The sequence below is a fragment of the Anopheles moucheti genome, chromosome 3 (assembly GCF_943734755.1).
Source record: "Anopheles moucheti chromosome 3, idAnoMoucSN_F20_07, whole genome shotgun sequence".
Taxonomy (NCBI): Eukaryota; Metazoa; Arthropoda; class Insecta; order Diptera; family Culicidae; genus Anopheles; species Anopheles moucheti.
Window position 1 is genome coordinate 26,079,367 of NC_069141.1, and position 22,433 is coordinate 26,101,799.

Here is a 22,433-nt window from a genome sequence, read left to right on the forward strand (position 1 = left end):
TTTAGTGAAAAAAAAAAGTATACCGCGAAGTGCAATCATTCCGCTCCCACGCAAGCGGCGTCGCAAGGACACGGACCTGAGAGACAATAGCATGGAAGAGGATCAACGTCGTCTCTCGCAGCAATTCGATGTTCCGGGTACCGCGCATCTACAACCCGGATTTGGACCGCCGTTCCAGCCGAACGGTGCAACGTTGGATCATCAAGCAGGATCGCCCACCCAGCATCCGCCATCCCTTATCACGGCGTCATCAAGCCAGCATCCGCCATCGCTTTTCACGGCGTCATCAAGCCAGCATCCCCCATCGCTCCCAATGCCGTCATCACAGACGAATTTGTATCAAAGCGGTGAGCCCACAATGTTGCAATTGATCCAGCTCATGCAGCAAGTAATGACCAAGTTGGAGCAGCAGCAATCGGTATCACAACCGCAGTCAGCATCACAGCCACAGCAGCAGCAGCAATCGGTATCACAACCGCAGTCAGCATCACAGCCGCAGCAGCAGCATCACCAGTTTCCCTTCAATCCTGAGCAAATCCTTGATTCGTTGGCCAGGAACATCACGGAATTCCGTTTCGATGCTGACGCAGGCGTAACGTTCGAGAAATGGTATTCGCGTTACGAGGATTTGTTCGTCAGAGATGCAGCCAGGATTGACGATGCGGCCAAAGTGCGCTTACTCCTGAGGAAGCTGGGTCCGTTAGAGCACGAAAGGTATGTGAACTATATTCTTCCCCAAAAACCCCGTGATTTTACGCTCGAGGCAACCATTGCCAAACTGAAATCCATTTTTGGAAAAACAGAATCCTTGCTAACTAAGCGTTACAAATGCATGCAGTTAGTAAAGAGCAAGAGTGAGGATTTTTTGGTGTACGCATGTCGCGTTAATCGGGCGTGCGTGGATTTCGAGCTAAATGGAATGAGCGAGGAACAGCTCAAGTGCTTAGTTTTTGTCTGCGGACTGAAGGAGGAAACGGACAAGGATTTTAGAGTGAAGCTGCTCACTCGCATTGAAGAGCGCCCCGATATCACTCTAGAGCAAATATCGGCGGAATGCAACCGCATTGCTAACCTGAAGCGTGAAAATGCAATGATCACTGGTGCGTCGGAAGAGCGTGTGCTTGCATTACAAAATGGCGGCCGAAACCATTTTAAGGGCTCGGATAAAGGATCGCGCTCGTATCGCACGTTTCGCGATAACCAATCAGGGAGTAAGAAACCGAGTAACGCTTGCTGGCTATGCGGTGGTTGGCATTGGGTGAAAGATTGTCCGAAATCGAATTATAAGTGCAAAGAGTGCGGTGAATCAGGTCATCGGGAGGAGCGTTGTCGCAAGCGGAAGCATCACACCGGTCGCAGAAGCCACCGACCACCACGGTCTGTTAGAACGGTTAGGGTGTGTAGTGTACGAGCCAGCCGTAAATTTGTGCAGGTTTCCATCAATGGAACGAGTATCCGATTGCAGTTGGATACGGGCTCGGACATATCGGTCATAGGTCAGACCGCATGGAAAAAACTAGGGAAGCCATCATTGGTAAAGCCTACCGTTTGTGCAAAAACAGCCTCTAATGAAAAATTAAAGCTGCTAGGCGAGTTTGAAGCAAGGGTGACAATATGCAACGCCACCAAGCCGGCGATCATCCGTGTGGCTCAGGTCGATCTGCTCTTGCTGGGAGCAGATTTGGTGGATTCTTTTGCCCTTGGCTCCGTCCCAATGGACATGTTTTGTGCGAACATTTCAACGGATACGCACATTCCAAAAGTGTTGCATGCAAGTTTTCCCGAAGTGTTTCGAGGTACAGGGCTTTGTACAAAGGCGCAGATCAAGCTGCAGCTAAGGGAAAATTGCAGCCCAGTTTTCCGTCCAAAGCGGCCCGTGGCTTATGCCATGCAAGCCATTGTTGAAAAAGAGCTTGACCGATTGGTAGAAATGAACGTGATCACTCCCATTGATTACTCCGAATGGGCAGCCCCAATCGTGGTCGTACGTAAGAGCAACGGCAGTATTCGAATTTGCGGCGATTATTCCACTGGGCTGAATGCTGCGCTGCAGCCGCACGAGTATCCTTTGCCGTTGCCGGATGACATTTTTGCGAAGCTTGCTCACTGTAAGATCTTCAGCAAAATAGATTTGTCGGACGCATTTTTGCAAGTCGAGATCGAGGAGAGCTGCAGGACTCTTCTCGCGATAAACACGCATCGGGGTCTATACCTCTATAACCGTCTACCTCCAGGATTAAAGATAGCACCAGCCGCATTTCAGCAGATTATAGATGCGATGCTTGCCGGATTGCATGACACATCTGGTTATATGGACGATGTTGTTGTCGGGGGTAGGACGGAAAGAGAGCACGATGAGAACGTCAGAAAGGTGCTCCAGCGTGTGCAAGACTTTGGGTTCACGATCAAGGCCGAAAAATGCGCTTTCAATATGCACCAAATAGAATACCTCGGGCACATCATTGACCGAACAGGTTTAAGGCCGAACCCAAAGAAAATCGAGGCAATCATAAAACTGCCAGCGCCAACAAATGTTAATGAGGTTCGTTCATTTTTGGGCGCAATCAATTATTATGGCAAGTTTATTCCCAGGATGCGGGATTTGAGGTACCCCCTGGACGATCTGTTGAAAAATGAAAGCCAGTTTGTTTGGACCAAACAGTGCGAGAGAGCATTCAGCAGGTTTAAGGAAGTGCTGAAATCGGATCTGCTTTTAACTCACTATGACCCTAGAGCCGACATCATTGTAGCGGCGGACGCGTCTTCCGTAGGACTCGGAGCAACCATCAGTCACAAGTTTGCAGACGGATCAGTAAAGGTGGTGCAACACGCGTCGCGGGCTTTAACAAAAGCAGAGGCAGGGTACAGCCAGATAGACCGCGAAGGATTGGCGATCATATTTGCGGTAACGCGTTTCCACAAAATGCTGTATGGCAGACATTTTCGACTCCAAACCGACCACAGGCCATTGCTCCAGATTTTTGGCTCGAAAAAAGGCATTCCCGTATATACCGCAAATCGGCTGCAACGGTTTGCGCTAACGCTGCAGCTGTACGATTTCGAGATGGAGTACATACCAACGGACAAATTTGGGAATGCGGATCTGCTATCTCGGCTTATTAGCAGATGCGAGAAGCCGGAACCTGAATACATCATCGCTAGCATCGAGCTGGAGGAAGTCGTAAGTTGTGTGGCCATTGAATCACTAAAATCATTTCCGATTCATTTTAGAGAAGTTGCTACAGCTACGAGAAACGATGCACTACTACGACAAGTGTACCGGTACGTCAAAGAGGGTTGGCCTCGGGGCGTGGCTTACGCAGAGGATTTAGTCCGCTTTCATCACCGAAGAGATGCGCTGACAACCGTGGATGGCTGCATTCTTTTCGGGGAGAGGGTAGTGGTACCCGCTGCTCTACAAAAAAGGTGCCTAAACCAGCTACATCGTGGACACCCAGGCATCCAGCGGATGAAGGCGATTGCGCGCAGTTTCGTTTACTGGCCATCACTGGACAACGACATCACCGATTGCGTCGCTACCTGTGGGCCGTGCCAGGCCGCAGCCAAATCCCCTCAAGCAGTGGCCCCATCATTATGGCCAAAACCATCCGGTCCTTGGCATCGTGTTCACATCGACTACGCCGGTCCAGTGGATGGAGTGTATTTCCTGGTCGTCGTAGATGCCTTCTCTAAGTGGCCTGAGATCGTGAAAACGGCGAGTATTACCTCATCCGCTACAATTACCATCTTGCGAGGCATATTTGCTAGGTTTGGACCACCGATAACATTGGTCAGCGACAATGGCCCCCAATTCACCAGCGAAGTCTTCAGCGAGTTCTGCGAGCGGAACGGCATCGAGCATATTCGAACTCCGCCTTTTCATCCTCAATCGAACGGCCAAGCCGAGCGGTTCGTGGACACGTTCAAGCGGGCGTTGAGGAAAATACAGGTGGGAAGTACGTCGCTGGAAGAAGCATTGGATCTATTTCTTCAAACCTATCGCTCCACACCAAATCCTGTTTTGGCGCAACGCACCCCAGCCGAGGTGATGATCGGAAGAGCAACCAGAACAGTTCATCATCTGTTGCGGCCGCCAGCGTCATCAGAGACCATCACTAGGAGCGATATTCGAGAATGGCAGCCGGGTGATTTGGTGTATGCTAAGTTATACAAGGCGAACTCTTGGAGCTGGGCATCTGGAAGGATAGTTCGCAGAATGGGTAATGTCATTTACGAGGTGGTTACCCAGGACCAGCAAAAGCATCGGCGTCACGTGAATCAGCTCCGACGTCGTGTTGCTGGCCCGGCTGAACGGAACGAGCGAACGGAGCATCAACTACCCCTATTTATCCTGTTGGATGAATGGGATTTGCCGCATCCTTCATCTCATCAGCCAGCGTTACCCGTGCCGTCGCCCGCATCGCATCCCACATCATCATCAGCACCGCCTGCGCAGGTAGAGGCGCAGCGAGCATTAGCATCATCGCCAACAGCACCGGCACATTTGGAAGAGCAGCAAGGACCCCCGGCTAATAGCAGGAGCAACACACAGCAGACGCGGCTACCACGACGTTCTTCTAGGATTAGAAGATTGCCACGTAGGTTCAGCCCGTACAGGCTGACTTAAAAGGGGGAGGTGTTGTGTATACACCTCGGTCGTGAAGCGTTACGGCTTTGCTCGATCCTGTCGTCGTGCGACAGCGATCGACGTACGCTGTTCGGCTATCGTCGGCTGTGCGCGCGGCCATCGTCTTGTTCTCTTCCAACGCAACCGTCCAAGCGAAGGGACGTGTTCTGTAGCGTCCCGCCTTATTGTTATATTTGTGTTAAGTCTTAAAATAAAGTGTGTTGTATTAAGTGTTTTAAATTCGACCGTCTCAGTTTTTATTAAAGTAAAACGAAAGTGACTTTTAAACACAAAAATAATGTTATCGTTCAGCTCATAGTGCTTATCATTGTAATGCCATGTCGTTCCACACATCCTTCTGAAAATTATCCTACCGAGCGCTATAATTGTGTCACCATGGTCGACAAGATTCGACCATCGGCGACAGGTGTTTTTGTGTAATTTTCTTTGTCTGTCTGTCTGTTTCTTTGTCTCAATTGGGAGAGCTACTCAAAGAAGTATCCATGACATACATATCGATCCTAACATCCTGACGAGACATCCTTGAGTGACCTTGCTAATAAATCTCTTATCCAGGGGTGAATTAAGCTCCTTGGAAACTCCTTACCTGAAAGATAGTTGGAGGCCCTACTAGTGGTAGTGATTGTCGAACTATGAGTCGACAATGCCGCTTAGTCCAATATTAAGCTGGTGGAAGGAAAACTCTTGGTACTATAAAATGTATTCCCCGTGACTTCTCTAATCTAATATGTTGGAAAACGCTGTTCTGCGTTATATTTACTGAGTATTTAGTTGGATAGTCAGGTCATGCTATGGAGAGGTCCCTTCAGAATTCACAGGTTGTGAATTGCTAGTAATATCATTGATAATATATCGACAATATGGCAACACAGCTTTTCATAGTCGTTAATGTTTAATCATCACAACATGGGTCACAAAAACATATTTGTGTAAAGAAAACAGTTAGTTAATTTAAAGCTTCTGATATTACAATTCCCGTAGATCGACTTCCCCATTGCTTGGGTATCGTAATAATGCTAACGACACATACACTCCCATTTACCGTGGAAGGTACTCTGATAAGAAATGGAGATAGTGCTTAGTGTTATTGCTCTGAAGGTAATCTTACCGGCATGAAGGCAAATATCATAAAACGGTAGCCCCTTTTTTTGCTTTGCATTAACCACACATTCCAGGAAACTATGTTGCTTTTATTTGAATCATATCCATAACCATTACTTGTTGCAATTTGATTTATTTCACACTCGCACATTTCCCTTTGATCTACCCATCCCGATGAATCATCCACGCTAAAAGTGTTCCTAATTCTACTAGCATTCACACTTAATAAAATTATCTTTCTGCTGCAAACATTCACCGATGCCTATCCTCTAAAGATTTATTTTTGTGCGAAGGATTCGTAACATGCGTCGATGGTCTACCATGGGAGCGTTAATTCACTGATCAAACGTGTCGTGAAAATCGAAGCGCCTTTTACGACATTACGCGACGCGATGATGATGATTCACCAGGCAAGGGTCCCCGATCTGGTATGATCGGAAAGAATAAGTTTTGATTTGAATTTACAACGCACTAAGCGTTTGTTCAACACCTGATCATACTTAGCACTTCACCACCACAGTTGCGCATGATTTCGGCTGCCGTAAACATACGTTTCGTCGCTGTGGCAAACAAGAAAGTCTCTTGGTCTGTGAAATGCCAGTTTTACATCCCGCCAAACGTAGACGATGCTGCCTACCGGATGATTTTCCTTCGATTAAACAACTGGTTTCACTAGGGGCTGAAGACAGTGACGCTAGGCGGCTACCTATTTAATAGGCGTCGTGATTGGTTTGTTCACACTTTTGTCACAAAGCACGCAAAATTATAAACTGTCGAGGCAAGGGCCGTGCTAGTGGCCTTCCGTTTTGCATAGAGAGTAGAATGACTGTTCTGTTAACAAGTTATGTGAAGCCTTTTAGTATAATGACTACAAAAAATTACATACTATAGTGTTTGAAGCACATAGAAAATAGATTAATTGAACTCGATTCAAACGATTTTTTAAAGTTCAGCTTCATTCAATGAAAATAATTTGGATTGGATTTGAAGTTTTGAATAATTATTTCTAATTCCTATGTACCGAACATGTTAATTTCATCGCCAAATTTGATTTAACTTAACTTTAACTTTACATTTCCTTTAAAAAATCACAGCGAAAGATCAGCGTGATTTGATGGCAATTGGATGGACGAAAAAAAGGTTTTATTTATCCGCAAATGCTAACAACTTCGGAGCACCCACTTGCAAAACATGGTGCTGGTAAATAAAAACTTGTTTCTCAATTCTAATTCTCCGTCGTTTATTCCGCTACCAACGTTCTTTACACTCCATCACTCCACGAGCCTAACCAACTGAGCTATTTCCTCCTTGACATACTGACAAACAGATGGCGCTAGCTTACTGCACTTGCTTGGCGGCAGGTGGCGCTAGTGTCAGTTGCGTTTAATTCAAATTTCTTTTGTCCATACACGTGCTACTGTTTTACGCCTTTTGCTATTAGCACGTTTGCTGGAGGTTTTACGGAAAATTTCGAATTAGAAAATAGTATAATCCTTTTTTTTTGTTTTGTGTACCATACATATAATTATAAATATCAATAATTGAAACAATTAGTGACACTATTATCTAAATTTTAGATCGTATTAGAAAAATCAATACGACCATCATCAATTACGTTAATTCTAGTGTAACGTCATTATTATTTGTTTAAGATACTTAATACGATTGTAATAATTATCTTAAATGGTTCAACATGTTTTACAAATGTAAGCACAAACAGTATAACAGTACAATAAGGACCTTTCAAAATCGAGCGATAACTAACAATAGGACTGACCATTAACAGCGAATCGTAACATCGGCCATTTGTTATTGTTACGCTATCATGCCCATGATAATGTCTCATCTAATCGATTCGAGGCAAGAGGACATGATTTCCCTACTACGGTGTCACTTCTGATACATGCCAAAATCATTCAACCGACAACAATGAGGAAGTGGATATTTGACCCAAGTGATACAAACCATTTGAACGTAGAGAGTGTTGTGAAAATAGGCAACAAGTTCGATAAGATAAGCATGTTTTCGTCATTCATAACCAACTGCTGATGTTTGTTTATTTTTTTTAACTTTTGGTATATTTGGTGTATACCACGGATGTTTCACGGAACAGTACGAATCAATTTGATCAAGATGTATATCAAAATACACTCTGGGAAGGTTATAAGAAATAATCCCGATGGAAAAGTAATTGCCCCAGTAACACACACGACCGCAGTTCGCCAACATCCACTCACATCACAGACGGTTGCGGCGGAAGACAAGCTTGAAAGGTCGATTATCACCTCGCCAAGCGGGTGTTTCTAGTGCAGTGATCAGTCATTGATTGCCGAGCGGATTTCCATCGTGCGCGCGTTTGTTTAAGTGACAAATTGCAACAGGAAAAGTAAAGGGCTGGTGCATCACAGTGTAAGCCACGGTCAGTGCATAGCTAATCGCACATTAAAGTTAGCAAAACAAATTCTCACTCATCCTCATCATCAGCGTCGTCCTGAAACGAATTTGCACGTTTTGCAAGTGTTGAACGATGACACATACGCAGCTCGAGTATGCGGCCCCGTACTTGCCAGCAGCAGCTGATACCAGCGTACCAGTGCGAACGGGGAACGCGATAGGTTTAGACGCGTGGTAGGAGCAAGCGCATCAGACAGCGACGACCAGTACTAACGGGCAGGACCAGCGACTGGTTCGAACAGTCTACGATCAGACAGGAACCCTAACGGAGGTGGGCCCATCGCAGAGTGGACAGTATACTCCAGCTCCGAAGCGCTACCTTCAGGACTGGCAAGTGTTAGCACACACCCTCAACGCTATCCACAGCGAGTTACACTTAAGTGAAGTGCGGAAAAGTGCGGAGGAGTGCAAATATATATTAAGCGAACCTACAACAGCACCCAACCAAAAAGAAACATCTGTTCTTTCGCGCTATTTTCGACAGTGAATGCAGAGACCTCCAGAGGTAGGTGCGAGCCCGTCCCAAAAAGCCCTTCAGAAACTAGTTTCCAACGCAAAACAACAAAACCTGTTTCCAGCGCACTGAGTGATCTTGAAGTTACATGTGGCGTAAAAAAATAACCACACAACCTGATCGCTATCGATGATCATTCGATCGAGACGTATTTTCTCCGCACGAAACGAAAACACCTCCCCAATGTCACCTTTCGCCTAGCGCGGAAATAGCGAGAAGACTGTGGTTGCGACTATTAAAATAACTTGTCCGGGATTGAGGCGCGCGGTCTGGCGGTGCGATTGTTGCGACACTTCCAACAAATTGGCCCACGGCCCAAATCGCAATAGTTTTTGGCATTTGCCGATCAACATTCCAAACCCGATTCATCCGGCTCAATCTTGGACATCGGTTTCATTAAAGTAGACAGTGATTGGACAACGTGACGAACCGCCGAAGAGTTATAATGTGAAATGAAGGCGCTTTACGGTTCCGGTAGTGATTTTATCGTGTACGTTGCCTTATCAAGTCATCGCCCCAGATAAGCTGCAAAAGGCGTCCACTCTGTCTGTTCAGACAAACGGCACCCACCCATACAGCCAGACATATCTGGACATATCTGAAAGTGAATCGAGAAAACCTCCCTGTCTGTGGATAAAGTTCCTGGTAGCTGTTTACCTTGAAGTTGATTATCCTGGATTGTTGTGTTTCCGACTGAATCTCGTGGCCAGAGCGTGCTGTAAGCTTGAGAGCGAGCATGGGACTCATGTTCGGTGTTGTTACAGTTTAACCTTCACGTGATGCGCGTATCCACCAAATTTACAACACGCAGATGAGAAGAGGATTGCTTTCTGATTTATAACGGGCGGCAGTATGTTTGCTTGATGTGTGTGTATTTTTTGGAACTCTCTAAGCACTTTGTTTGCATTCCTATCAACACAACTCAACAGCAGAACAATAGGGTCAGAGAAGAAGAAAAACCATCCCTCTAAACAGATAGAACAGTACATAAGTCCTATTTCATAACGTGAGCCAATAATTCAGGAAGAATGGAGAACATTTCAGATCCTTGATAACAGACCAATGCGTACCTTTCGGTTCCTGTGCTTCCAGCAGCTTCTTTCCTATCCCGAAAGACTTCTCTCTTGCCTTGGCATTCACGCCTCGATTCGCACCCTGCTATCAATTTCCAAGAAGCGTCTTTTTAGACAAGCTTTTCGAAAGCCGGTTTGTTTACAGTACAGCAACGCGAAAAATCGTTCTCGAACTTTCGTGCATCAAAAGCATCAGACCTTTACAGCTCCACAGTAATCTACTGCTTTACCTTCTAAGTCACGATGAAGGAGGTAGAACAATTTAGAAGCACGCCATTACGCAAGCCTCTTGCGGCACCACGATTACTGATTGGTGCGTTAACCTTTTGGGCAAAAAGGAGCAATGGACCAGCTGCCAGAAGAGCTGATGCGATCAGTGAACGAAGCGTAATGGTGATAAAGCTAACACGACATTCCGACGTCACTGTTTTGGAGTAGGAGTTCTGGAAGGAATTCCCGACGAATTTCGTGTATTCGAGAATCCTTGAAGGAACGTTTCAAGAGTTCTTTATTCTTTATTGCTGTACATTGGGAGCTCCTATGTTCTTGTGGATAGACACGCGGTCTCTCACACCGAAGGTCTCTGATTGCAACTCGTCTAAGATAAGGGCCTCTTTGTAAGGACTTTACTACGACTTGAGTAGGTCGTTAATCCAAGAAATTAAAAACCATCTGTTTCCATGTCAGAACAGCCCTCAATAAAGGTTCTTAGTTAACTCCCGGCTGGCTAATTACTGGCCCATTAAATTAAATCGACTGATAGCTAGACGATAGATAAGATTTCACGGGTCAGTGGAGAAGACATTTCGCATGCCCTGCAACCGTCCGTGTAATATGTCGATGACTGTTATCTGATGTACTGCATATACATACCATGTGCGGGTGCGCCCCTCAAGCCGCTCCTATCAGGTCATTATCACCACACGCGAACTTCCCCGGTCCAATGGTTGCGGCTCAGCTAATTCAGGCCTGATTGGCGGGTGTGCTAATAGTTCAGCTTTGTTTTGCGTCCTTACTGATTTGGCAGCTGAAATTGTAGATAGAAGATGGGATCCGATTAGACATGATTGTGGTAAACATAAACTGAGAGTTCTGCAGATAGTGGCAAAAAGTATCATGCGGCAAACAAATGCTCATCATCGGGGAGAGATTAAAACCGTTTTGGGGAGGACCTGTTGAACCTGCTGAAGATTGGGGTCAGCTAAATTTGCAATTTGGTTGCATCATTCTCCCATCCATCATTCTGATATACATGAGATGTGTTTCAGAACTTAACTAAACCTTAAATAATCGTAAAGACCAAAGTCTAAATCAAATCCAAATGGGATTCCAGCCTACGTCATTTGGAATTCGCGAAGATCGATGCTTTCCGCTGATGACGAATAAATATAGTGGTTAGACTTAAGTACGCGAGAGGGTCCCCATGGCCTTTTGTGCTCCTATAATCGTCAACCAAGTAAAGAAAGCTAAAGTAATTTACCTCAAATTTACCTAAGAAGACCTTTAACAAATAGAGATAAAACCCTTTAATACCTTGCTCTTAACGTATTCTCGATCATATGCATGCTCACATCATCCGTGCACCCTCATATGCATATGCAAATGCATCCGATCGTGACACTCCCATGCAAATGCATCTACGCGTCCTGTAGCTGTGGTTACTGCGCCGCGTCACGAGGGTTTACCGCGCAAAACAACAGCACGTCGTGGCTATGGGAGACCTGCGAGAGTCGCATGGGCAGCTCATTAATGCCGATTGGCGTTGATTACCGTTCATCAAATAGTGCCCACGGTAACAATCTATTATCACCCCGTTTTGCCCAACACACCACTTATGCCGTGTTTACACAGCCCCTTGCACACCAACCATCCTCGGAACACACTCCCTTTGAAGGATCTTGCCCGGGCACTAGGGTGACGATTGGTGGTTGCTAGCTTTGTGGGCTATTATCTGAAAGAATCGCAAAGTTCCCGCACCATCATCATCATCATCACCAGCTTTGCAATCGCACCACTATTGAGGTTTGTTAATCGATTATTATGTTTGTTTGGCTGGTTGCTCCTTAATGCACCATAACAAAGTAAAGGGCCTGCGCGGTCGCATGCAAATCTGCGCTGCTATTTGCCACCCTTTTTTTGCCAATACAGCCTTGATCACTGATGGGGGCTGATAAAGCGATAATGTACAGCGACAGCTTGTACCACCCTGGGAGCGAATTCTACAGAACAACGATAGGACACAATCGTGTCATTTATGTGCGTGAGCCGATGTAATCTTTACGCTTTGTTCTATATTGCAGCGTCCGGAGTAAGCGATAATGGCGAACAGTGCGAAACCATCTGCCCAGCACCCGGAAGATCGTGCCGATCTATCGTCGGCCGAAGATGAGCGCGAACAGCTGACCGCATCATCCAATCTGCACTACATCCAGCCATCGTTCATATCGCTTATTAGCGAGAAACAATGGAAACCGGACGTCCAACGACCGAACGATGCCGGCGTGTACGGGATGAACAATACGACAACGATCCTGACCAAGGAAGCGCACACGAACGGTGCACGGATGCAGCTGATCATGAGCATCCTGGCGAATCTGACCGTGCTATCGTCCGGCATGGGTTTGGGATATTCGGCCATTACACTGCACGCTCTTACCAGCGAGGACAACCCGTTGCGAATGAACTCCAGCCAGGCGTCGTGGTTTGGTAAGCATGGATCATTCTTTTTTTGTCTTCATTAAACCAATTAAAGACATGCGATTGGACTCTATCTATTCCAAACAAGTACTCAAGGTCTTTTTCATCAGACGGACAATTAATCGAACCTAAAAAAAGGAACGGATAAAGAAAAACAAATACAATTAGTTAAAAGATCTTCGTCAATAAAGCGAATTTTTGATAGACGAACAAATAAAATCCACGTCTCTACCTTTTTTTACAGCTTCCATCAGTTCGTTCGCGTGTCCCCTCGGTGGTCTCGTTTCCGGCTATCTGTTGGACCGCATCGGACGCAAGAAAACGCTCATGCTTATCAACGTACTGTCCATCGTGTCGTGGTCACTGATCGCCGTTTGCAGTGTGACTAACTTTGATCTGATGTACACACAAATCTTAAGCGCTCGTGTCATCATAGGTAAGCTTAGAACCTTACGTCTAATACCGCGCTCATGCCATCTGTTGGCTAATCGTTGCACCCGTGGCTTTACTGTTTACCCCGCAGGCGTCGTCATCGGGTTAGTAAGCGCACCGGCCTCTATTTACTCGGCAGAAATCGCCACACCGCGGATGCGTGGCCGACTGACGGTGCTTACCTCGCTGAGTATTGCCGTTGGTATTCTGCTTATCTACTCGATGGGTTACGCCATACCGCACGATTTCCGGCTAGTGGCAGCACTGGCCGCTGGCATCTGCGTACTATCGCTCGTGTTGCTCTTCTTTATGCCCGAATCTCCTGCCTGGCTAATGTCGAAAGATCGCGAAGAGGAAGCGGAACGATCGCTGAAGAAGATCCGCGGGTACGGTGCGTACGGCCATAGAATTCCCGAAGTTGAGAAGGAACTGATGCGCATGCGGGATAACGTGATGGCACAGCGTCGTGCCGGGCAGGAGAGTTTCCTGCGACTTCTGAAGCAACCGCAGGTCTACAAACCGCTCGGTATCATTATTGGGTTTTTCGGCTTCCAGCAGTTCTCTGGCATCTTTGTGATCGTGGTGTACGCTGCCAAGGTATCCTCGGAGGCGAGCGTCTCCATGGATCCATTCCTGTGCACTGTGTTGATTGGAATAACGCGCGTCGTCGCCACCCTGCTGGTCGCTTACATTCTGGACACGCTCGGCCGTAAACCACCGTCAATCTTTTCCGGTGTTGGAATGCTGGTGTGCATGTTCGGGCTGGCACTGTGCAGTTACTTCCCACCGATCGAACAACTCAACTGGATCCCAACCGTACTAATCCTGACGTACATCTTTACCAGCACGCTCGGATTTCTGACCATGCCCTTCTCAATGCTGGCGGAGCTCTTTCCCCAAACGGTGCGCGGTCCTGCGTCGGGTGTAACCGTGTTCTTCACCTATCTGATGTCGTTCTTCACGATCAAGCTATATCCGACGATGGTGGAGTTCCTGGGCAGTGCGAATGTCTTCATCATTTACGGAGCCGTCTCCATGCTGGGGGTACTGTACGTCATCTACATTGTGCCCGAAACAAAGGGCAAGTCGCTGCAGGAGATTGAGGATTACTTCCGCGGGATGTCGCACGGTTCGACGCCTTCGCAAGAGATGGAAGAGGACGAAGTGAGCAATCTGTCCGCGGAGAGTGTTTGAACAAATGGAGCAGCGTGTCACGATCGCGCTGTTAACGACTCAATCCACTCAACGCGAACACCCCCCAGAATACGGTTGTCATCTAGACCGATGGAACTTCGGTGCCGGAGCATTGGTCCGCGCATTCTTATTGAGTTCAATTGATGTCAATCATTCGGAAGGGGGGCGGCCGCCGTTCGGGATACGCACAGCAGTCATCGCGGCTGGTGGCGTTTAGCGAAAAGCGTCAAAGGAATGCGCTTTAATAGGTTTAATTGAAACGCGTTGTGGTTAATCTTGGCCCGGACGAAAGGAAAAAGAAAACACTTAGCTATCGGACAGTTCGGGCACATGTCACATGTGCGTTCCGTTTCCGTCGGTGTGTCCCACACGATCATTAATATTAATTTAGTTCGCTCTGTGATCGACCATAGATCTGTGATCCGCAAAATAGGAAAATCTTACATAACCTCCCCACCATGTATAAATAAAGCTCTGGTGCCATTTTTCAAGCCTGTACGTGCAATAGTTTAACAACGATAGATAGAATGGTTTAGTTACGGAGTAGAAGCGACTAACTAAGCTAGAATGCCATATGAAAGAAGAGGCTCAACCATATCTAACACTCGTTTTAAAGTAAATATAGAGATATTAAAATCCTTTATTCTTGTGTGTTATCTACAATCTGTCTTCTTAACAAAGGGCTCGGGCATAAAAGGCCTATAAATGCATTATAATGACACCGCCTCTCGCACATATGGCTTATATAGCTGATTTATGCTTTGTAATCGGGTTGTTTGTTTTGCCTTTGATAAGGTATCATTATTGGCCAACAAAGTACAGCCCAATTGCCTTTAATCACGGCTGCCGATACTGGTTCTAATGATCGCAATTAAGTCTCTATGCGACCCAAACCAGTTCAAACCCGTCCGAATTATTGAATGGACTGCTTCAACAGACAAGCTCCCGGCGTCTTTAAACGGTTTTAAACTTGCCATACACGTGTTACTTGCAAAATACGCATTATGACTTCACGCTGGAGCTCTTCCTTCTGTCCGAATCGTGTACTGCGCCCAACCATTCCATAAATCCGTCAAGTTCAAGGATGGTCAACACTGATCTCAGCAAACTAACTGTCGCGCTTCCCACAGTACGGCAAGCACGTGCTTAGTTGTTAGCGCCGTTTCGATGTTTGGCTTCGTTTTGCGTGTGTGTCCGCCGGGTGCGCTGGCGTTACGGCGATTCCGAAGCTGTCACTAACATTCATTCATCCGCGGGGTCGCGCAAATTCCGTTATAACTGATATGTATATATGAAAAAGGGGGACGCAAAAGCTCGCAACAGCGGGCCGTTTTTGTTGACGAATGCCCGGCACACGCGTGCTTCGGCTGGTCGTGTGAAGCATAAGCCATGCGCGCGCGGCTTTTACACACATTCGCGCGCGCAATCGTCGTCGCGGCCACTTCGGGCCACGGTTCGTGATGATAATGCGTATTTAGTCTAGCCGGTTGACGGGAACGAACGTTAGTATTCGCCGATCGCCGTGCTCATAAGGCACGCTGCTGCCCCCGACGGCTGTACCCGATTTTTGCCGTGTTTTGCAGACAGGAAGGAAACGCCGGACGCGGATACACCAGTGCTGTGCGAGTTCAGTGTGTGCGAGCAAGTTGTCCGCTTTTGCGTAAGTTACGATTATCACAGCCCATTCGGTGGTGTTAAGTGTTTCTGTCACTGTTTTGATAACCCAGCTCTTGCGGGCGCCGGGTCCCGCAAATATTGTACGACCAGTAGTACCACCGGTGATGATGTTTTGCGGCGAGTTCATCCGCCATCGCGCGTCTGGCGGGGTATTGGGGGAATGTACTCGAACTTCCCGGCGCTACCCGTGGGGGTGGGTGGGAAATGTGACAAGATTTATTCTGAAAGAAAAAACAAATCGATACACAAAACGAATTTTAGTTGTGCCGAAAATGCCCGCTGTATAAAACGTCAATCGCAGAAAAGCGCGAAACGTTCGCAAAGTGCTGTTCCGACCGTCCAGTTTATTAATAGAAGGGCAGTTCGCATTTACAGTGTCACATAAGAATTCGGCCGTTTCGGTCAAGGGTAACACGACGTCTGTTCCGCTGGGAAGCATCATCTCGCTTCAAATTTTACATCGCTTATCCAACCGGCACTAAACCGTACGTGAGAGCAAGTGAGCGTTTAAATTGCCTGTTGTTGTTGGGTGGTGTGTAGAAGTGAATTTAGAAAAGAAAAAAAACGGGAGTGAAAGTGTTATATTTGTTTGGAAACAGGGATAGATTTCACACTTAACTGTGGTCCATACGTCTGCCAGCACCTGATGATTTATGGTGCCATCAATAACTGGTTTAACTCACCGCATCTGCTAGTATGGATCAAGGACAGCTTCCAGGTTGCCAGGGAAACCACACGCAACATCTGTTTTCAATTATTATTAGACGAGGATAGATGTTTGCTTGCCAGACGGATTTTCCGTATCTCTAGCCTGCTTTTCTTGACTGAAGAATACAAACAGTATACAGGTCCACGCAGCTAGCGTATAAAGGTGTTTGTAGTCGCCTCGTTCGTCGTGTGAGGTGGGAATGAAAATGAGTCCTTGAAGATCGGCGAGGCTCTCTCTACTAGTGGGCTCCAATTACCATCCTGTTCATGGCTTTCAAGTAGTTGAATTTGCCACAGTTGCTACGTATTGTGGTAATTTGGTTACTAAGTTTTTGTCAAGTGCCAAAATCAAGCTCAAAATGGCTAACTAGATCTGGGCGATGCATCTTATACAGACTTTGTTCGACATGTGACCTCCTCGTGCAGTAATCGCATTTGTAGTTGAGCAATCGTAACGTGTGGTACTAAGGCCAGGATTGTGTTCTAAATGGATCAACCTCCACGCGACAAATCCCCAACCGTTGAGGAGTGGGACAAACTCCTCCAAACATACACATTTCGCCAAGAGAACATCCATAGACTCGTCGCAAACTATTTCGTTCGCAGCGGATACAAGGAAGCACTGGAAACATTCACACAAGAGTCCTATGTGAATGCCACGGTGAGCCCACGCTCACTAAACTCCCGTGTGCTGATAGTGGAAGCGATCAGAAAGGGAAATGGTTTGGAAGCGTATCGTTTGATGGAAACATTCTTTCCCGATTTACTAGCCACGTGTCATTTGCTGACCTTCCAGCTACTACAACTGCATATTATCGAGTTGATCCGTACGGGGTCTATCGAAGAAGCGCTGCTCCACGCACAAACGCTGCCATATTTAATTGCGCAATTTCCACCGGAAGTGACCAACGAAATCGGACGCACTTTGACGCTGCTCATCTTTGAGGATCCACTGACAAGTCCGTACGGTGAATTGCTGCAGCAAAGCCACCGTGATAAGGTGGCGTGTGCGGTTAATGAGGCAATTTTTAGACGAACAAATCCCGAAATCTCGGCTGCAACGTTAGAACACCTGTGCAAGATGGTGTTTTGGTCCCAGGAACAACTGAGCAAGGGTAAAGTGCGGTTTATTGCAATGAAAAATATTGCTACAGCTACGCTAGAGCTAGAATAAACGTGAAACGTACCCTAGAACCGATAGATGAACTCATAGAATTTCTTGAAGCTGAACCTTTTAGCGCAAACACGCCTGAGCTGATTCCCATAATCATCAAACGCGGTCTACTAATGATAGCACGGAACAAAATTCCCATGGTGCTAATCACGTTCAAGCGAGCATCAAATGTTCCATATTTTTTTCTTCCTGCTGCTGAATTGCTGTTATCAATGTAGCGTATCGGCTGGACCAGAGGGCGAAGAATATAGCGATGGAATGGATTTCTGTATTTTTTTGTGTATGTTGTTTTTCTTGCCTTTGGGTTATATTCCGACATTCTCAGTTGAATTCTAGCGAAGTGGATGAGATAGTTGTTACTCTAACCGTTACTCATATTTATATAGGGTGTGTAACTTCGTACAGTACGTCGTATATAACGGCCATAACTGGTTACGGGCTATTCATCGCTATCTCATTTTGAGGCCAATCAGCTTTAATCGATTGAAGTATCGATCGTTCAATGAAGGTTAGCGGTGGCGCCTCCACACCACACTGCTGCGAGTGGACAAGATAATAAGCCTTTGTCCTTCAAAGTCCCCAAAGGGGGTCTTGGAATCAATTCGCATTCCGTCCGGTGTAAATAAACTCTTCAACTTTTGTTTGCACATTAGATTGGGTCAATAACATTTTGCGACCTTCGCGGACAGAACTAGGCTTCAATGTACCACTGGATACTTATGAACCAATCCTGTTGATTTTTTTTTGTCTGTAAAGCATTCATTATCACATAATTTTAAAGGTTTTCATCAGCTCCGATTCACCCACTTGCAAAGCAGCAGCAGCAGCAAGTATAAAGTTGCCATTTTTTGTTACCCTCCCATAAGTTGGCTATAATTCACTCAACCGGTTTTTGTAGACTTTTTGCTTACCGTTTCGTGTGTCCGGCACCTGCTTCAGTAAATCTTTCCCTTCAAATCCTTTTGTTTGGTCACTGTTTTATAGTTTATGTCGCCCGAGAGTGGGGAGTGGGAGATCCTGCAAAATATACATTTTGAGAGAATTAGTAAATAAAGCGGAGTACTTTTTTGTTTTAAAAACATGTTTAAATAATACCAGTGCATAATATCGTTCCATTCAAACGTTGGTCTCGGCGGACGAGCAAAACAACCCGCTGTCAAATGTACCATGACCCTTCCCTTGGTGGCGTTGTTGCGCCGTTTTCAAATCCGCTAATCGTCGTTAATTTCGTTTTGTGCGCATGCTTCGTTTTTCGCGGTGAGCAATCGCGCGTGTAGCAAAGGGAACAGAGAACATAAAAAAAAACAAAAACCTTCCGGAACATACAGCCTTCATCTCACCACCACAAAGGCCCGTGAACGTGGTCAAAATATTGGTAAACATTAATGCTGTGCGCGTTTCTGTAACAACCACACCAGCATGTGTAGCGCACACGCACGGGATTCGGGGGTAAGATGGGTAAGCAGTTTGCCAGCTGATCATTCTCGTGGCAGGACGCGCACAGTGCGATCAGCAGCATCATCGCACCGCCAACAGGATCAAACAACAGCAGAAAATCGTGACACGAACGTTAACGTAAACGCCAGTGCTAAATGTGTTGTACAAATTAACAGCTCTTGTCCCAAATCAGGGCCCACCAGGTTGGGATATTTTCTTTATATCGGTGTGCTGGAAGCTAGCCAAGCTTGAAGCTGGAAATAACATTGTGGTCGCGTCGGTAAGTTAGCGTAGCAAAAGGGAGCAAACGAATGTTTACGGAAAGGCAAACCGCCGACGTGTGCAAAAAAAAAATCTTCTCCCTCGGCACGGCACATTCATTGAGGTCAATTATTTCCGAAGGCAACGCGTAGAAAAAGGTTCTCGTTGGTCTTGCGAGCGACGCGTAGAAACGTCACGCATTCAACTACAGCGAGTTGCCGATACCGGTTCCAACTGGAACATACCGAAATGTGTACGCTAACAACGGCAAACAACGTGATTTACAAAATACGAGTCGCTGCAAGGTGCCCTAATCTGGTCGAAAGGACAAGTGGCTATCTCTGCCCGAAAAGACGAACCCGAAGTAATTTGGTAACTCTCACAACCAAATGGACGGCGGATTTCCGCCGATAATCACCGAAAGACCTGTTTCGTAAATATATTCGCGCTTTGCAAATCCTCCGTTTTTATCGCCTTGCTCCCCCGGCGAAAAAGGAGGTAAAAATAAAATCACCCAAAAATAACACGTTTCTCTGCGGGAACTGCACGATTTCGAATTCCCTGCGGGCATTGCCCGAAAATCTTGATCGCACCAAAGCTGGAACGATCAGTTAATTAAGGAAGCTGGTCTCGATCGCTGGTAACGCTGCACTCGCTTTGCGTTGGGTTCTGCACACGAAAGTTTACATCTAGTGTTCTTTGCATCCTTTGAAGTAACGATTTCGTTACCACTGCAATATCAAGTGCCGCCATGATTTATCGTAACTTTTTCTCGCTTGCAGACTAAAAAATGAGTTTAAAAAATTTGGCCGAGTTGGAGGCCACCCTTACCGAGAAGTCACCGTCGAAAAGTCCGAACCATGCCGTCCTTACACAGCTAACGCGCCGTGCCGCCATCACGCAAATAGTGACTGCCGTGGTGGCCAACATCACAATCATCTCGTCCGGCATGGGCATCGGGTTTCCTTCGATTGCCATGATTGAGCTGACGAATTCCACCACCTCGGTGGTGTTGACGGAATCCAACGCAACGTGGTTCGGTAAGCTGCACACGATTTTGGCGCGAAAATATCCATAAGCAAACGAAGTTGGTTTTAATATTTCTTTCCCTCTCGCACACTCTAGCGTCCATCACATCGATTATGTGCCCGTTCGGTGGGCTGCTTTCCGGCTATCTGTTGGATAAGGTTGGCCGCAAGAAAACGCTCTACTTTATCAACATCATATCGATCGTTTCCTGGGCAATCATGTCTTTCGCGAGCCGTACCGATAGCACCACGCTCTTTATCGAGCTAATCGTGGCGCGTATAATAATAGGTACGCTTCACGCGTCCGTGTTTGTGTGTCTAGATTCCTTTATCAATTCCGTAGCACGCAGTATCCGTCTTACACCATTTAATCTAATGGCCATCGCTCTGTCATGCGTGTGTGCTTTTTTCTTCCTTTCTCGATCTTTTATCAATGTCGCCGTTTTGAACAGGCATTGCGATAGGCTTATCGAGCACCCCAGCATCGGTATATGCGGCCGAGGTCGCCCATCCAAATCTACGCGGGCGCCTAACGTTGCTGACCGCTTTCTGTACCGCTATCGGCATGCTTAGTATCTATACGCTCGGCTATGTATTCAAGGTATGTCAAATGCTATTCGATGATAGGAAGATGATTGAAGACGTGATGCCCAACCCTTCGGACCTAAGCCTGTAATTGTTTACTAATCTATTTGCACTTTTTCTCAATTGATAGAACGACTGGCGGTTCGTGTGTATGATCTGCGGCGTGTTTACCGTCGTATCGCTGTTGACCGTGATTCCGTTGCCCGAATCACCCAGCTGGCTCGTGAGTAAGAAGCGTCTGCCTAAGGCGGAACGCTGCCTCAAGGTGGTGCGCGCCATTAAGGAGGACGACCATCCGGAAATTCGGGCCGAGCTAGATGCACTGGAACAGAACATCGCACGCTTCCGTTCGACTCAGGATGGCAAAAAATCCAAGCTGGACCAGCTGAAAAAGCCGGAAGTTTACAAACCGCTCGCGATCATGTGCACGTTCTTCTTTTTCCAACAGTTTACCGGTATCTTCGTAATCATCGTGTACGCCGCAAGCTTCTCGATCGAGGCAGGCGTTGCCATTGATCCATTCCTGAGCGCAGTGTTTGTGGGACTGACGCGCGTTGTAACGACGTTGCTGATGTCGTTCATTTCCGATAAATTTGGCCGCCGTCCGCCTGCACTGTTTTCCGGCTTCGGTATGGCATCCTGCATGTTTGGTTTGGCAGTTTGTGCGATTCATCCGGTTAAGGGTACTTCGCTTTCCTGGATTCCAACCGTACTGTTGGTAGCGTTTATCTTTACGGCCACGCTTGGTTTCTTAACGCTTCCCTTCTCAATGAACGCCGAAGTTTACCCGACCAAGATCCGTGGCTTTGCGTCCGGATTAACCATCTTCTTCGGTTACACCATGTCGTTTATCATTCTCAAAATATATCCCTCGATGGTGGAAACTATCGGGAACTCGAACGTGTTTATCTTCTTCGGTTGCCTGTCAATGTTGGGCATCGTGTTCGTGTACTTCTTCCTACCGGAAACGAAGGGCCGCACGCTGGAAGATATAGAGAATCATTTCCGTGGCAGCAAGTCCTCGGACAAGCAGGAGGTCGAAATGAAGACAATGTTAGCGAGCCAACAACGGCGATCATCCTACCCAGGCACTAACACCCACTAAGACACTATAAAATGAACAAACTCAATGGAACCATGAACTGTGATAAGGCACCGGTACATTAAAGATTATGTGCGATTTGTTATTTTCGTTGTTGTTATAACTGGTTAAAACCGCGAATCACGCGTTTCACTTATGAAGCTACTTAAAGCTGCTACTGGTCGCATTCAAAAATGACGTTGTACAGAAGGGAGGGAAGAAATCTACGAGACCACCATCATCACCACACTGCCTGCACACTGATATCAAGAATTTTAAAGACGCCAGGTTTAGTAATTGTAATTGAAAAAGGGAAAACAACTTATAAAACTCAGTTAATAATGTAAAAGAACTACGAATCTATAACTA

At 46.5% G+C, this 22,433-nt stretch overlaps 4 protein-coding genes across 5 annotated transcripts; all 4 read left to right on the forward strand.

Annotated features, from left to right (window-relative positions):
• Positions 1 to 91: 91 nt before the first annotated feature.
• Positions 92 to 4,627, forward strand: LOC128302617 (uncharacterized protein K02A2.6-like). Its single transcript, XM_053039482.1, has one exon. The coding sequence runs from the start codon at positions 92 to 94 to the stop codon at positions 4,625 to 4,627; it is 4,536 nt and encodes a 1,511-aa protein (XP_052895442.1).
• Positions 4,628 to 12,240: 7,613 nt separating this feature from the next.
• On the forward strand, positions 12,241 to 14,731 carry LOC128305804 (facilitated trehalose transporter Tret1-like). Its single transcript, XM_053043415.1, has 3 exons — positions 12,241 to 12,496; positions 12,732 to 12,923; positions 13,011 to 14,731. Exons 1-3 carry the CDS (start codon positions 12,301 to 12,303, stop codon positions 14,111 to 14,113), a joined length of 1,491 nt encoding a protein of 496 aa, XP_052899375.1. The 5' UTR covers positions 12,241 to 12,300; the 3' UTR covers positions 14,114 to 14,731.
• A 920-nt stretch (positions 14,732 to 15,651) lies between these two features.
• On the forward strand, positions 15,652 to 22,424 carry LOC128305802 (facilitated trehalose transporter Tret1-like). 2 transcript variants are annotated; one of them, XM_053043413.1, is made up of 5 exons: positions 15,652 to 15,773; positions 20,153 to 20,410; positions 20,496 to 20,687; positions 20,851 to 20,999; positions 21,114 to 22,424. In XM_053043413.1, the coding sequence occupies exons 2-5, from the start codon at positions 20,161 to 20,163 to the stop codon at positions 22,086 to 22,088; spliced, it is 1,566 nt and encodes a 521-aa protein (XP_052899373.1). In that variant the 5' UTR covers positions 15,652 to 15,773; positions 20,153 to 20,160; the 3' UTR covers positions 22,089 to 22,424. The 2 variants fall into 2 exon arrangements, with proteins under 2 accessions (XP_052899373.1, XP_052899374.1); XM_053043414.1 differs by lacking the exon at positions 15,652 to 15,773 and adding an exon at positions 19,195 to 19,389.
• Positions 16,884 to 17,672, forward strand: LOC128305805 (glucose-induced degradation protein 8 homolog). Its single transcript, XM_053043416.1, has one exon. It carries the CDS (start codon positions 16,986 to 16,988, stop codon positions 17,670 to 17,672), a length of 687 nt encoding a protein of 228 aa, XP_052899376.1. The 5' UTR covers positions 16,884 to 16,985.
• Positions 22,425 to 22,433: the final 9 nt, after the last annotated feature.

Bases quoted from the DNA above. Each gene is read 5' to 3' on its own strand.
- LOC128305802 (XM_053043413.1), top strand. From the start codon at position 20,161: ATGAGTTTAAAAAATTTGGCCGAGTTGGAGGCCACCCTTACCGAGAAG. The intron at 20,411-20,495 runs GTAAGCTGCACA...CGCACACTCTAG, and splicing joins ATCCAACGCAACGTGGTTCG to CGTCCATCACATCGATTATG. The intron at 21,000-21,113 runs GTATGTCAAATG...CTCAATTGATAG, and splicing joins CGCTCGGCTATGTATTCAAG to AACGACTGGCGGTTCGTGTG.
- LOC128305805 (XM_053043416.1), top strand. From the start codon at position 16,986: ATGGATCAACCTCCACGCGACAAATCCCCAACCGTTGAGGAGTGGGAC.
- LOC128302617 (XM_053039482.1), top strand. From the start codon at position 92: ATGGAAGAGGATCAACGTCGTCTCTCGCAGCAATTCGATGTTCCGGGT.
- LOC128305804 (XM_053043415.1), top strand. From the start codon at position 12,301: ATGAACAATACGACAACGATCCTGACCAAGGAAGCGCACACGAACGGT. The intron at 12,497-12,731 runs GTAAGCATGGAT...CTTTTTTTACAG, and splicing joins CAGCCAGGCGTCGTGGTTTG to CTTCCATCAGTTCGTTCGCG. The intron at 12,924-13,010 runs GTAAGCTTAGAA...TTTACCCCGCAG, and splicing joins AAGCGCTCGTGTCATCATAG to GCGTCGTCATCGGGTTAGTA.